The 16,789-nt window shown below is 35.5% G+C and overlaps 1 protein-coding gene, 1 long non-coding RNA gene and 1 pseudogene across 2 annotated transcripts; all 3 read right to left on the bottom strand.

Annotated features, from left to right (window-relative positions):
* Positions 1-311: 311 nt before the first annotated feature.
* Positions 312-2,656, bottom strand: LOC107058954 (uncharacterized). Its single transcript, XR_001472431.1, has 4 exons — positions 2,589-2,656; positions 1,808-1,912; positions 1,005-1,045; positions 312-351 (listed from the first exon to the last, which is right to left on the bottom strand). It is a non-coding gene; the product is annotated as an uncharacterized lncRNA (long non-coding RNA).
* A 219-nt stretch (positions 2,657-2,875) lies between these two features.
* Positions 2,876-4,052, bottom strand: LOC102602043 (probable LRR receptor-like serine/threonine-protein kinase At3g47570; annotated as a pseudogene).
* An 8,493-nt stretch (positions 4,053-12,545) lies between these two features.
* On the bottom strand, positions 12,546-14,195 carry LOC107058951 (probable LRR receptor-like serine/threonine-protein kinase At3g47570). The gene is made up of 2 exons (XM_015305235.1): positions 14,061-14,195; positions 12,546-13,645 (listed from the first exon to the last, which is right to left on the bottom strand). Exons 1-2 carry the CDS (start codon positions 14,193-14,195, stop codon positions 12,707-12,709), a joined length of 1,074 nt encoding a protein of 357 aa, XP_015160721.1. The 3' UTR covers positions 12,546-12,706.
* Positions 14,196-16,789: the final 2,594 nt, after the last annotated feature.

A 16,789-nucleotide genomic window follows, 5' to 3' on the forward strand; every position in this document is an offset into this window, starting at 1 on the left:
ACATTTTCCATTTTGAAACAATCTATCATGACATGTTTGGATAAAAAATCGAATTGATTAAAATTTATTAATGTCAACTTCATTAAAACTTATTAATGTCAACTATACATAAGTATTACCAACTATATTATTTTAGTACTATCAAATTGTAGATCAATTAATAACATGGATCTCACTTTCACAACGATATAATATAATGTAGTCTATATATAAATATTATCAATTTTGGCAGGACTCGCTCCACTCAGTCACGAAAAAAATTTGCAAAACACAATTATATTTTTATGAGGCATAATTTATTCATATGAATTTATGTTAATTGATGCTAAATTCTCTAAACTTCGATCGGACCTGAAAAAAAGGAAAAAAAAATACAAGGTACAAGTCGTTATAAGTTTATTGGCCAAATAATTAACGAGGAAATAAATATATTTTTGAATAGTTTGTTGGTCAGAAAATTAAGAAAAAGTTAAAAATAATCAACATAAAAGATAAATATTGAAGTTTTTCGATAAAATATGTGACCTTAGTTTTTATTATCCAAATTTAGTATTATAGTATGTAGATGATCGTCTAGATATTAAATTTTAAATTATTTTGATAAGATAATTAGTTTTGACTTTACGAATTAAATTAGTGACTAATCTAATGCCAACTTGAAGGATTAATTAATTAAGGGCATGTGAGCTGGAGAAGACTTTTAAGAAATAATTTATCTCTATTTGGTTGAAAATCAGCTTATCACGTTATAATAAATAAAATATTGTAATGACCCGGAAGGTTATTTTTGAAAATTTTAAATATTCGTTTAGTTAGAGTTAATTAATTGATGAACAATTGTAGATAATTGACTTAATCGATAGTGAATGGGCTAAAGTGATAATTTATTTAAGACCCTATGCTATTTGACCCTTCTATATATATTAAAATAAGTAGTAGGGTTTATTAGTTTAGTACAAAATTAATTTAGAAAAGAAAAGAGAGAAGGGAGAACAGAAGCTTACCTGCAAACGGGGGCCAAATGCTTCAGGTAACTGCCACAAACCTGTGAATTTTGAATGTATTAGTAGATGTAACTTTTTTTTTTGTAATTATTATTTATTATTGAAAGGATTTGTGGAAGAGAAAGGAGAATTCGAGGGCAATAATCTAAAGTCTTAGTTCCTAAGTTTGTGTATAATCTGTTATTATAATATAATATCGTTGGAGTTAAGAGTAAAAGATGATAAGAAAAGAGAATAATGAATTGAGAAGTTGAAAATTTACAATTCGAGGGCCATTGCTGGTGATCCTTTCGATTGGGGGACAAGAGGTCGTTATGATATAATTATGGTGTAATAATAATAATACATATACACTGGAAGAATAGTGTTACAACCTATTTTCGTAGTGTGTCACTGGTTTCGCCACCAGCGAATTTCGATTTAACTTCTCATTTAATTATTACATTTGTTTACGATATATTGAGATATGTAATTAAATATTGTGTGTATTATATTATATGAAAACTATTAGGTTGATGATATTTGGAGAAATTGGAAGAGTTGACATGTTATTGGAATCAAGATTAGGAACTTGATTATACATTTGAATTGAATTGAATTGATTTAGAAGTATATGGAAATATGTGATACTAGATCGAACAAATAGTCATTGCCTTTCAATGTATGCTCGACGAAGTAACACATGCATTTGACACAAGCACGTCTAGTTTCCCATATATTTCTTAAAAATTACAAACGAAAGTAGTAAGCATTGATTGACTTGTCATTGAAAAACCATTCCCAAGCATCATTTCATATCATACCTGAATGGTCTTGTCTATCAAATTCTTCCTCTGTTGTGCATTTGAGACATGACATACTTCAATTCCTCCATCTCTCAGTTTCTTTACTGCTTCATCTACATTTTCCTGTAAAATGAAATAGACACTACCTAAAGTCAAATCTTCAATATGAAGAGACTAAACAATACACAAATACAGAAAAGTCCAAGAAAAACAGTGACACTGTTTCTATTTCTTTGACACAATTACTTGTAACTATAAAAAGTTTTGATCTGCTGAAATTCAAGTCGGTGTAATACTTTTTTGAGTTTAACCGTGAGGGCTTGGCTTAAAACGGACAATATAACACCATATTAAGAGTATCTTTGAGCTGATTTAGCCCAACAACTCTCCATTCACAGGGATCATGTGTATGTGTGTGAAATTTCTAAAAAAGTTCAAGCTCTTCAGTTCATCAAACCTATTTGTTACCATAAACAATTAGATGAAAGAGAAGACATGAACTTAACAAAATCTGCAAATACCCATTTGAAGAATCACCCAAATTTTGGCAAGAAACAAACCCTTTTAGCATATACCAAAAACGGACAATATCACACCACACCATGTTAAGAGTATCTTTGAGTTGATTTAGCTCAACAATCCACCATTCGTAGGGATCATGTGTATGTGTGTAAAATTCGAAAAAAGTACAAGTTATTCAGTTCATCAAACCCATCAGATGAAAGAAAAGACATGAACTTTTAACAAAATCTGAAATACCCATTTGAAGAATCATCGAAATTGGAGTGAAGAACAAAACCTGTTTGCGAGAGGAGATAACAACAGAAGCACCTTCAAATCCAAGTCTCTGAGCTATGCCAAATCCAAGCACATTTCCTGTTCTGCATCTAAAGTCCAAAGAATACAGTGATTAGTACAAGGAAATGAAAAGTGCTCAGTTTATCAAAAGAAGTTAATTGAATACAAATAATGAACAGAAAGCAAATAGTGCATTCAAAACATAATTACAAATACATAAACTAAAATAGGTTCAAAACACTCCAATGAAATTACAAACAATATATGACTCCAAGTAGTACTATACGAAGACTTTACTAGAGAAACAAAAAGCATCATATTAACTTCTATGTTTCCAGAAATGTGTTGTTTATTTTGTTAAGCCTCTTCACTACATCCTTCATAGTTATTCTTGATTCTGCCATTTCCTTTGTGCAGTCTAAACCCAATTCTATCATGGACGCAATGCAGATTTCACTTTTTGAAGTGATCTGTTCTTCCTCGGAAAAAAGATTGGCATCCACAACGTCCATCATACTCCCTGAAAATGATTGTGTTATCCATTTCCTCAAGTCAAGATTTTCATTGCATATCTCTTCATCTGTTGGCCTTCCCTCAAGTCAAGATTTTCATTGCATATCTCTTCATCCGTTGGCCTTCTTTTGGTCAAAACCTCCATCAACATGATGCCGTAGCTATAAACATCACCACTAGCAGACACTATTCCCTCCGAGCCATATTCTTAAAAAAAGAATGAAGAAAAGTTACTCAATTGAAATACAACAATAATTCTGCATAAATAAAGACTTGCTTTTTTTCTTACTTCTAGAATTTGGAGAGGCTTAATTATGATATAAGAGAAAATCAAAGAGAGTAGATTTTTTTATACCTGGTGCAATGTATACAAGAGTTCCCAATGTCTCGGTATAAGCCATGAACTTGCTTATGGCTAAAATTTTAGAGATTTGAAAATCACCAACATGAGCTACCATATCTTCATCCAAAAGAACGTTGGCTGGCTTTAGGTCGCAATGAACTATTGGAGTGACATGACCATGATGTAGATAGTATCAAGCATTACAGTGACCCTTTGATGAAGGTTCAAGTGGCGATCTTCTTTGTACAGCCAATTTTCTAGACTTCCATTGGGCATAAATTGCAGAACAAAGGCTCTTATATAGTCACTAGAACAAGTAGTAATCATTGGAACAAGATTTCTGTGTCTAACATTTCTCATCACTTCACATTCGGTATCAAACCTCTTGCATACTTTCTCATCTTCCAAATCGAGAACCTTAATGGCCACTGCAGTTCCACCAAACAATGTGCCTTTGTACACAGAGCCAGAGCTTCCCTCTCCAATTAAATTGGGTTCATCAAAATTATTTGTTGCTCGTTGAATCTCGTGATAAGAAACTAATTGATGAGTCCCGATCTTCGGTACCTTTTCAACATCTGTAGACTTTCCTTTCTTGTATCGTTTCATTATCCAAATTGAAACCAACAAGAATATCATAAAGGATGCAATAACCACTGGAGTAACAAATTTGAGCACAACCTCCTTATGCTTTGATTATTTTCCAGGATTAGTGATAGCACAAGCAGGAATCTCCAATATGTGCATTCCGCAAAGACCTTTGTTCCCGAGAAATGATTGCAAAGTGGAATTTGCAAACACGCCACCACTCGGTATTTCACCTTCTAAATCATTAAATGAAACATTAATGCTTTTCAGGTACGAGAGTTTTTCCAAAGACTTAGGAATAGTACCGGGCAAGGCATTTAAAGACAAATTCAAGAATTCCAAGCTTATAAAGTTGGTAAAGGATAATGGAATTTGGCCAAAAAATGAATTGTTGGATAGGTCAATATACTGCAGGTTTTGGAGTTCCCCCAATCTGGTTAGTATCACACCTGAAAAGTGGTTATTGTAAAGATATAGTTCTACAATGGCTTTTAGTCCTCCAACATCTAATGGAAGTTCTCCCTCTATTGAATTTTGCGACACACTTAGATAGAGAAGACCACTCATCTTCCAAAGGCTCAACAGAAATTTTGATGAAACTTTATTAGAACCCAAATAAAGCTTTTGTATCATGCTAAGATTTCCAAAGCATTCTGGAATTAATCCAGAGAGCTCATTACCATCCAAATATAATTCAACCAAATTAGACAAATGGCATGCCTCTAAGTTGAGTGATTTTACTAAAACAAATTAAAGTTGAATGGCTTTGTTACACAATTTCTCATAATTGAGTAACATTTTAAGATCGATATTTACTCATCACTTTTGTAACGAAGAGTATTATCAACTTAAAATCACAAAGTTGTGGGGTATATCCACAATGACCATTTTGCCCTCAGGTTTCTGTTAACTTGCATAGCAAATATTATAGAAAAAACCAACATGGGCTGTGGTGCACTGGTGATAGTGCTTCACCCTTAACCAGAGGTCTCAGGTTCGAACCCTGGGTATGGAGAATATCCTGTTGGGAGCGCCACCCCCGAATGGGCCCTGCAGAGCGCAATCCGAATTTAATCGAAGCTCTAATGTGGGCTCTAGACACCGGTGGGAAACAAAAAATCCTCATGCTGAAAGATGAGCTGAATTAAGCAAACTCTGGAGAAGAAAGATGCTAAGTGTATGTTAATATATAAAGAAACTTTTGAGTGATACTGAAAAACAGGAAGATCAAATTTAAGTTTGAGTTTTAATTATACACACTTACGGTGTAAAAACTATTGAATTATTAGGATGTAGTTTTTCCATTTACTAAATAGTTGAATATATCAACCGCAAGAAACTAATGAATAAAAAATAGGCAAACAGATAACGAAAGTAAAATAGTGCAGCTAAACACTTTCTTAATATTTCTTAATTTTATTCAAGCATCCAAAACATATTAAAGACTACTCAAATCTGAAATCACAAAATGGAATAGAAGGAAGAATTCTTGTTAAGAGGTTTGTAAATTGATACTATCGATAAGGTAAGATCTATTTATTCCTTCTGAGATTTTATTTATTTTTATTTTAATTCGCCAAAAAATAAAATAGAAGTCATTATTTTAAGTAACCATCAACCAAAATATCTCCAAACTTGTTTGGCATTGAGACGTTGTTGTTGATTGACAAACCATATATGGAAAAGTTGAGAAATGTTTTTCCCCTGTACCGAATACACCCTTAGCTTAATTCTTAAGCTATGATTTTCTTCTCCCAATTGAATTCTGAAGGAGAGAAAGAGAAGACAAATATGATAATAGAGAGATAATTTGGAGAAGGAGCTTATCTTTTCATTCAGCAAAAGCTTACACATATATAGATACATAAGGTGGTGTCAAATCCCTTAAATCTTGGAAACTGTCTCTCTATTTTTGTGCTTAAATCAAGCTCCACCACATATTACAATATCTTCTATATTCTAGAACTTTGTATTAAAATTAATTCAAAAGTTATACCAAAAATATCAAGACAAAAAGTACTAACATGACAGCACTTAGCATCACATACAAAACCAACAACCTTCATCACTCCTCCTTGATGCAAGTGCTGCTGGATACTCCAAGCTTAGCTCTAAGAAGCTCATATCTTTGTTTCTGCAGCACCTTGGTAAAAATATCAGCTAGTTGATCTTCACCACAACAATACAAAATATGAACTTCATTTTCCCTTTCAGCTTCTCGAATGGAATGATATTTGATTTTAATGTGTTTAGTCTTTCCATGAAAGACTGGATTCTTTACCATGGCAACAGCAGATTTGTTATCACAAAGGACTTCAGTTACTTTGCTTGGATGAAACCCCAAGTCAATCAAGATTTTTCTCAACCATAGAGCTTGATTAACCGCACTAGAGGCAACAACGTACTCTGCTTCAGCTGTTGATTGAGCCACGGACCCTTGCTTCTTTGTGCACCAGCAAATGACACCTGATCTGATAGTGAAACAATATCCTGAAGTGCTTTTCATGTCGTCTTGCGACCCAGCCCAGTCACTATCAGTAAACCCCAACAATTTCATAGATATGGTTCTTTTATAAAACACACCATAATCAATGGTGCCTCGAATGTACCTCAGAATTCTTTTGGCTGCTCTGAGGTGAGTTTCAGTTGGTAAGTGCATAAACCTTGATAGTACACTTGTTGCGTACATAATATCAGGCCTCGTGGCTGATAAATACAACAGGGAACCAATCAAACTTCTATAAATTGAAGCATCGACCAAACCAGACTCATCCTCATTCATTAGTTTCTCTTCTTGAATTGCAGGCGTACTTACTGGTTTGCATTTGTCAAGACAAAACTTCTTCAATATTTCAGTAGCATATTTCTTCTGAGAAACAAAGATTCCTTGAGAAGATTGATTAACCTCCATTCCCAAGAAATAAGTCATTTTTCCCAGATCATTCATTTCAAAAACCTTCTTCATTTGCTCCCTGAAGTCTGTGATAGACTGTGTGCTGCTGCCAGTCACCAATAGATCATCAACATAGAGAGAAACTACGAGAAAATCATCACTTTGAAGTCTAATATACAGGGTTGCTTCACTTCTCTTAAACCCCAAAATTCAGTAAGTAGCTATCGATCCGTGCATACCAGGCCCTAGGTGCCTGTTTCAAGCCATAAAGAGCTTTTCTTAACAAATATACCTGGTCTCCTGCTCCTCTAAAACCTTCAGGCTGCTCTACATAAATTTTCTCTTCAAGGTACCCATTAAGGAAGGAGGACTTAACATCCAATTGAAATACTTGCCAACCTTGGTGTGCTGCAACTGCAAGTAGCAATCTAATGGTATCAAACCTTGCAACTGGTGCAAAGGTTTCATGAAAATCAATTCCATACTGTTGCACATACCCCTTTACTTGTTGCGCATACCTCTTTACAACCAGCCTTGCTTTGTACTTGTTGAGTGTGCTATCTGAATTCAGCTTAATCTTGAACACCCATTTAGTTCCAAGAGCCTGCTTGTCAGGAGGTCTAGGTAAAAGTACCCATGTATTATTCTTGTTAATCATATTGAGCTCCTCCTCCATGGCTGCCCTCCATTCAGGAATTTGCAATGCATTGTCTACATTTGTTGGCTCCAATATAGCGACATTGCATCTGCTATATATATCTTCAATGGATCTGGTACCTCTTACTGCAAATCATCAGAGTCCTCTTCCTCTGGAATCAACTCTTCTTCTTGGGCACTTTGTTCTTGATTAGTGATCTGGAAAGAAGAAACAACCATCTTCTTCCAGTCCCATGCATCATCCTCATCAAATTTAACACATCTACTTACATGGATTTGTTGTGAAATAGGATTTAAAATCCTATATCCTTTAGAAGTGCTGCTGTATCCCACAAATATTCCAACTTCAGCTCTTTGATCAAGTTTATCCCTTTTAACGTCAGGAATATAAGAGTAACAGATACAATCAAATACTTTAAGATGAGCAACTGCTGGCTTGGTTCCAATCCATGCTTCGTATGGAGTCTTTCCTTTCAACAGCTCTTGTTGGCAATCTATTTTGTTAATAGACAACGGTATTTACAGCTTCAGCCCATAGCACCTTAGGCAGACCTTTCTCAAACAGAAGACACCGAGCCATATTCATAATGGACCTATTTTTCTTTCACTTACACCGTTTTGTTGTGGTGTGTAAGTGACTGTAAGTTGATGACGAATTCCTGCTTTCTGAAGAAAATCCTTGAATTGATTGGAAGTGAACTCGGTCCCATTATCAGACCTTAAGATTTTTATCAAAGAGCCATATTGGTTTTCAACAGTTGCTTTAAACCTTTGAAATGCAACAAATAATTCAGATTTATGTTTCAGAAAGTAAACCCAACAAAACCTCGTAAGGTCATCAATGAATAAAAGAAAATATTTGCTGTCGTTATAAGAAGGAGTACTCATAGGTCCACACACATCAGTGTGTATTAGTTGGAGCTTTTCAGTAGCTCTCCAAGCTTGATTAATAGGAAATGGTGATTGACTTAGCTTCCCAATTTGACAAACCCCACATACATTAGAGGTTTCATTTATGGAAGGCATATCTGCCACAAGATCCTTATTTTGCATCAATTTTAAAGATTTAAAATTGATGTGACCAAGCCTCTTATGCCAGACTTAAGTTTCATCTTGTATGCTGACATAAGCTCCAATGTTAGTATGTTTCCAATCAAGAGGGAAGCTTCTGTTGTTCATTTTGACTGAGAGTCAATTTTATTACCAGTTGGATCCATGATTTCTACATGTTTTATCTTTAAATAACAGGGCATAATTTTTATCAAGCAATTGGCCAACACTGAGAAGACTTTGGCTAATTTCGAGAACAAATAATACATCAGATTAATCTTCATACCTGAGGGAGTTTGAACAACAACTGCTCCTTTGCCCTTTGCATCTACAAGTCTGACTTTGGAGAAATAATTTTTCTCCAGCCATTAAAAAATGTTCAAGTTAGCTGTCATGTGATGCGTGCATCCACTATCAACAAGCCACACATCATGATCTTGAGCTGTTACATTGTATTCTCTAGCAATAGAAGCAGCAAGCAACTTCTCTTCAGGATCTTTAACATTTTCAGTAACTTGAGCTGGCTGGGCTTGAACTCGAGCTGGCTAGTATTGATTTATTTTGCACACCTTATCCACATGACCAAACTGTTTGCACAACTTGCATTGAACTCCGGGTCTGTACCAACAAAACTTGTCTGTATGATTGGTCTTTTTACAATAGGGACAAGGTGGATACTTGGATCTTCTATATCTCCCTCGGTTGTTATATTGCTCCTTCTTCTCCTTACCATATCTTCCGTTTTGTTGCCTTTTTTATTCACCATCCAACTGAGCTTTAGATCTTTGAACAGCCACAAGAGCGATTTCACTTGTACTCTCTTCCTCTCTAAAAGCTTTCCTTTTTTCCACTGCTAGAAGAGCGTTGGATAGTTCATCAATGTGACACAAGTCATATCCCAGGTATCTTCAATTGAGGAAATTTTTGCTTCAAACTTTTCTGGAAGTGTCACCATCACCTTCTCAACAATCCTCTGCTCTTCTACTTTTTCCCCTAACAATCTGATCTGATTGACGATTTTCATGATTCTATCAATATAATCTTTCACCTTTTTGGTCTCTTTCATTCTTAACATCTCAAATTATTTTCTTAGATTCAATATTTGCATTTGCCTCGTCTTATCGCTCCCTTGGAATTCTTGCTTCAGCATATCCCAAGCTTCTTTGGCAGATTCACATGTCATGATCCTGGTAAAAATTGAATCTGAGACAGCTGCGTGAATGAAAGACAGGGGTTTTGGACCTTTTGCAATCTCTTTTTCATGACTTCTGATCTGCTGAAGAGTTGGGTTTGCTCTCAAAGGTTCTGGAGCGCTGTCTTCCTCAACATACTTCCATAATCCAAGACCCTTCAAGTATGTTTTCATCTTCACTGCCCAAACTTGGTAGTTCTCACCATTAAAGATAGGGGGTGAAAGAGGAGAGATACTAGAGGCCATGTGAAAGGAAACTGAACAAAAAAAACTTGGACAAGTTAAACTTGGTTGCTGTGTTTCTCTCTCTCAAAACAATCCCTAAAAGATCAATTTTGCTCTGATACCGATTGAAGGAGAGAAAGAGAAGACAAATATGATAATAGAGAGATAATTTGGAGAAAAGGAGCTAATTTTTTCATTCAGCAAAAGCTTACACATATATAGATACATAAGGTGGTGTCAAATCCCTTAAATCCTGGAAACTGTCTCCCTACTTTTGTGCTTAAATCAAGCTCCACCACATATTACAATATCTTCTATATTCTAGAACTTTGTTTTAAAATTAATTCAAAAGTTATACCAAAAATATCAAACAAAAGTACTAACATGATAGCACTTAGCATCACATACAAAACCAACAACCTTCATCAAATTCCTATCTGTCCTATGTGAAATGGAAAAAATGTGCAGTTAAGTAGAATTGATCTCTTTCAGCTTAGACTCATACTCAGGTCACTAAAGTTATAACAAAAATGTTTATTGATTCTCTTGTATAAATGTGACATTGTTTATGAAAAATCTTTCTTATAAAATTAGCAAGGTTTTTGAGACATCTCTAGCGATCAAAGTGTCATTCAACCTGTAAGTATAAAAGATCATCTATATGTCTATAGCATAGTATGGAGATAACATCTAAAACACACTTTCAATGAAATTGCTAGATTATTTTTGTCACAATTAAACTCAGGATTATAGCAAAAGCCTCGCACTAATCTTTCCAAAGGAAAACTAACAATAAAATATCTTTCACTTAATTTTTGAAGGGTATTTCTCCAGTTATGTTGTTCAAAGAAATTTTGAGTAATGTGAGTTGGCAGATGTTGGAAGGGATGTGACTAGAAGTTAGATGGTAAGGAGTGGCAAACGAGCGAGTCGATCGAAAACGAGTTAAACAAAAATTGATAAAGTAATCGACTCGACTTATATTTTAAATGGATAAAAACGAGTTACCCAATGGATAAAAGCCTCGCACTAATCTTTCCAAAGGAAAACTAACAATAAAATATCTTTCACTTAATTTTTGAAGGGTATTTCTCCAGTTATGTTGTTCAAAGAAATTTTGAGTAATGTGAGTTGGCAGATGTTGGAAGGGATGTGACTAGAAGTTAGATGGTAAGGAGTGGCAAACGAGCGAGTCGATCGAAAACGAGTTAAACAAAAATTGATAAAGTAATCGACTCGACTTATATTTTAAATGGATAAAAACGAGTTACCCAATGGATAATATGGGTAAACCATGAGAGCTTTGCCCAAAATGATCAATACCACACTATGTTAAGACTATCTTCGAGGTGATTTAGCCCAACAATTTGCCATTCGTAGGGTCATGTGTACGTGTGTGTGTGAAATTCTAATAAGGGGAATTCTCAAATCACACAAAAGCACCACGTTGGTAGCTGAAAAGCCTCATATAAGGCATAGGATCTCTCAACGGTGTAACGCCTTTTGAGGAAAACCGTGAGAGCTTGACCGAAAATGGACAATATCACACCATGTTAAGAGTATCATTGAGTTGATTTAACTCAACAATCCACCATTCATAGGGATCATGTGTATGTGTGTGAAATTCTAAAAAAGTTCAAGTTATTCAGTTCATCAAACCCATTTGTTAGCTAGCATATACAATTAGATGAAAGAACAACAGAAGCACCTTCAAATCCAAGTCTGTGAACTATGCCAAATCCAATACCTTGTGTATATACAAGCTGTAACAATCACCACTATCCCTTCAAGTTTAGGCAATCACTAATCATCGATGGCTCACTGGGCTAACGTTAATACATGAAAAATGCCTAAAATCCTGTTTTTGTGATAGCGAGTCCAAGTGATGTTCCTCTGATTTTTAAAAAGCACGTTTCCTGTTCTGCATCTAAAGTCCAAAGAATACAGTAATTAGTACAAGGAAATGAAAAGTGCTCAGTTTATCAAAAGAAGTTTATTGAATACAAATAAAGAAGCTAATGAACAGAAAGCAAAATAGTGCATCCAAAACATAATTACGAATAGATAAACTAAAATAGGTTCAAAACACTCAAATGAAATTACAAACAATACATGATTCCAGTAGTACTGTATGAAGACTTTACTAAAGAAACAAAAAGCATCATATTAACTTGCAGCTCACAAAACAACACCATCCGAACATTCACTTCTATGTTTCCAGAAATGTATTGTTTATTTTGTTAAGCCTCTTCACTACATCCTTCATAGTTATTCTTGATTCTAGTGTTTCCTTTGTGCAATCTAAAGCCAATTCTATCATGGAGGCTATGCAGATTTCACTTTTACAAGTGAGTTGTTCTTCCTCGGAAAAGAGATTGGCATCCACAATGTCCATCATACTCCCTGAAAATGATTGTATCATCCATTTCCTCGGGTCAAGATTTTCATTGCATAGCTTTTCATCTGTTGGCCTTCTTTTGGTCAAAACCTCCATCAACATGATGCCATCCATAGCTATAAACATCACCACTAGCAGACACTATTCCCTCCGAGCCATATTCTTAGAAAAGGATTGAAGAAAAGTTACTCAATTGAAATACAACAATAATTCTGCATAAATGAAAACTTGTTTTTTTTACTTCTAGAATTTGGAGAGGCTTAATTATGATATAAGAGAAAATCAAAGAGAGTAGATTTTTTTATATCTGGTGCAATGTATCCAAGAGTGCCCAATGTCTCGGTATAAGCCATGAACTTGCTTATGGCTAAAATTTTAGAGATTCCAAAATCACCAACATGAGCCACCATATCTTCATCCAAAAGAATGTTGGCTAGCTTTAGGTCGCAATGAACTATTGGAGTGACATGACCATGATGTAGATATTCAACTGCCATAGCTGCATCAAGCATTACAGTGACCCTTTGATGAAGGTTCAAGTGGCGATCTTCTTTGTACAGCCAATTTTCTAGACTTCCATTGGGCATAAATTGCAGAACAAAGGCTCTTATAAAGTCACTAGAACATGTAGTAATCACTGGAACATGATTTCTGTGTCTAACATTTCTCATCACTTCACATTCAGTATCAAACCTCTTGCATACTTGCTCATTTTCCAAATATAGAACCTTAATGGCCACTGCAGTTCCACCAAACAATGTGCCTTTGTACACAGAGCCAGAGCTTCCCTCTCCAATTAAATTGGATTCATCAAAATTATTTGTTGCTCGTTGAATCTCGTGATAAGAAACTAATTGATGAGTCCCGATCTCTGGTACCTTTTCAACATCTTTAGACTTTCCTTTCTTCTGTCGTTTCATTATCCAAATTGAAACCAACAAGAATATAAGAAAGGATGCAATAACCACTGGAGTAACAAATTTGAGCACAACCTCCTTATACTTTGATTGTTTTCCAGGATTAGTGATAGCACAAGAAGGAATCTCCAATATGTGCATTCCGCAAAGACCTTTGTTCCCTAGAAATGATTGCAAAGTGGAATTTGCAAACACGCCACCACTCGGTATTTTACCTTCTAAATTATTAAATGAAACATTAATGCTTTTAAGAGTGTTTTTCCAAAGACATAGGAATACTACCTGACAATGCATTTAAAGACAAATTCAAGAATTCCAAGCTTATCAAGTTGGCAAAGGATAATGGAATTTGGCCAAAAAATGAATTGTTGGATAGGTCAAGATACTGCAGGTTTTGGAGTTCCCCGAATCTGGTTGGTATCACACCTGAAAAGTGGTTATTGTAAAGATATAGTTCTACAATGGCTTTTAGTCCTCCAATATCTGATGGAAGTTCTCCCTCTGTTGAATTCTGTGACACGTCTAGATAGATAAGACGACTCATCTTCCCAAGGCTCAGCGGAAATTTTGATGAAAATTTATTAGAATCCAAATAAAGATGTAGTAGAATGCTTAGATTTCCTAAGCATTCTAGAATTGATCCAAAGAGGTCATTATCATTCAGATATAATTGAACCAAATTAGATAAATGGCATACGGCCTCTGTAATAAGTCCCTGCAATTTATTGTTATCTAGATACAACCCTTGGAGTTGTTTAAGCTTACCAATCTCAGAAGAAATACTCCCTGTCAAGTTGTTTCTGTCAAGGCTTAGGGATGTAAGACCGATCATGTTGACCGATCATGTTGCCTATACTTTTGGGGATGAGGCCATTGATGTGTGCATCTTCTATATTAAAGTTTTCAATAGTAGATGAAAGATTCACAATAGAATTGGGCAGAACGCCATTTAACGGATTGGAACCCACTTGTAGATATTGCAACATCCTATAGTCCGCCAAAGAATTGAAGAATAACAATTCACGCTCTCTAGATTCATTGGTAAGTTGATTATTATGTAGGAGCAGCATTTGCAGCTCACGAAGATTTCCCAAATTACTAGGAATAGTTCCTGTCAGAGAGTTATCTAGATTCTGTTAAGCTCTAGCTAGGTCTTACTAGTTTTTTTTATGGGTTGTTACACCATGAGACGGTGTTTTCCCGAATTGCAGCAGCTACCACTTCGAGGCAAGCATGGAGAATTTTGCAAACAGAATTTCAAGGCTCATCAAAGGTAATAGTTGTAAATCTTCAAACTCTTCGACATGAGTTTGAAATTTTAATGATGAAAGGAAATGAATCCATGCAAGATTTTTTGTCTAGAGCAATGGCTATTATTAGTCAAATGAGGTCATACGGAGACCAAATAACTTGTCAAATTGTTGTTAATTTTTTTTTAATGAGTTTAACTACTAAATTTGATCATGTTGTGGCTGCAATTGAGGAGTCCAAAGATTTATCAAAATTTTCATTCGATGAATTGATGGGTTCTTTACAAGCCCATGAGGCAAGGATAAACATGTCAGCAAAAAAGTAGGAAGAAAAGTATTTCAATCTAAGGTGGAGGTACCAAATTCAAGAGAACATGAAAAGGCACCAACAGGAAGAGGAAGGGGCAGAGGTGCATTTCATGGAAATAGTTGAGGTCGAGGCCGAGGCAAAGGCTTTGAACAAAGACACTTCAATGAGCAAAGATGCAATAGAAGTAGCAAACAATGTCATAACTGCAAGAAGTTCGGGCATGTGCAAGCAGATTGCTGGTACAAGGAGAAAAAAATGATTTATACAGAGAGAGCTAATGAAGAAAGTAAGTTGTTCATGGCTTGTCGTGATACTAATGAAGTTGCAGGTGATATGTGGTTTGTAGATAGCGGTTGCTCCAACCATATGTCAAGTATGATGTCAATCTTCAAATAACTTGATGAGACACTAAAATCGACTGTCATGCTTGGTGATAACAAAGGTCTTCAAGCTGAAGGAAAAGGAACAGTAGCAATAAGAAACAACCATGGTAAAGTAAAGCTTTCTTCATGATGTTCAATTTGTTCCTAGTTTGGCCCATAATTTATTAAGTGTGTCACGCCCCGATCCTACACCCAGGATGTGGCCGGCACTCGAAGACCATTGCTGGCCCCAAGCGAACCCTTGGCCTGGCTTTCTTAACTCAGCGGAAACCTAACTCAACAGAATAACTCCATGCAATGCAAGGACATAAAACAACTTAACTGATGAAATCTAGCCCAAAAAGGCAACTCGAGTCTCAAAAAAGAATATTTACATATATACACATATGAGAGACTTAATACTAACTGACTGACTGTCTATGAAGCCTCTATAACACTGAGATGGATGTTGGGACAAACCCCGCAACATCCTAATAACACAAAACTAAGAGAACAAAATAACTGAGTCCTCCGAAATGCAAAGAGGCTTACCACTGACTCTGGAGTGCTCAGCTGGATCAACGGCGTGCTGGATGCTAATCCTGGGTACCTGTGTCTGCATCATCATAAGATGCAGGCCAACTGGCATCAGTACATTGAATGTACGAGTATGCGAGCTGGAAACTAAGCAACATAGGCTAGAAGGAAATCTGGAAGAAACTGAATAGTTTACCTGGCTCAACTCAACTGAACCTGACTGACTCTTTTCAATATAAGGCAATTTAAAACAAGTGTGATATAAAGAAAGGTTGTTTAAAACCTGCTATAAACTCTGTGTGTATACAAAGATACAATAAACCTGAGATGTATGTAGAAATACAAATGAACTGATGTATATAAAAATACAATAATTGCTATGGGAGTTTCTCTAACCGACAACCATCACATAAGAGCTATAGTGATGATACAACGATCGACCTCACGCTACCAGAGCATCCTATACCCGGCCAAAGGTATAGGACCTGAACTGCCTAATGGATCCACTAGTCTAATTTGAAAAGGATTCATCTAAAAAGTATGAACCTCTTCTACCCATGATGGCTACATGGTTCTGTGGGGGCTGTGAGTTCTTTGAACGCTCCCCCAACTCGGTGCTCAATACTACTCCCAAAATATGTACTGGCTCTTATGTTTTTAAAACATTTTCTTCCTGCTGATTTGAGATAATTACTCAAAACTTAGCTCAAAGGCTATCTTGGAAATCTCAGTTTCCTCTCTTGCTTCATTTAGAAAGCGATAACTCTTTTTCTGGAAAACTTAGCCCGAAGGCTCTTTGGGAAATTCTCAGTTTCCAATCTTGTTTAAATGTGAAAACATTTCTTTAAAACTTCTTTGGGAATGCATAGTTCCCTAATAACTTTTGAGAAAAGAACTCAACCTTATACTCTTGACTTAACTTGAGACTCGATACTCTTTACTTGACTTGAAACTTGAGCCTTAAAAT

This window comes from Solanum tuberosum, unplaced genomic scaffold, assembly GCF_000226075.1.
Source record: "Solanum tuberosum cultivar DM 1-3 516 R44 unplaced genomic scaffold, SolTub_3.0 scf00725, whole genome shotgun sequence".
NCBI lineage: Eukaryota > Viridiplantae > Streptophyta > Magnoliopsida > Solanales > Solanaceae > Solanum > Solanum tuberosum.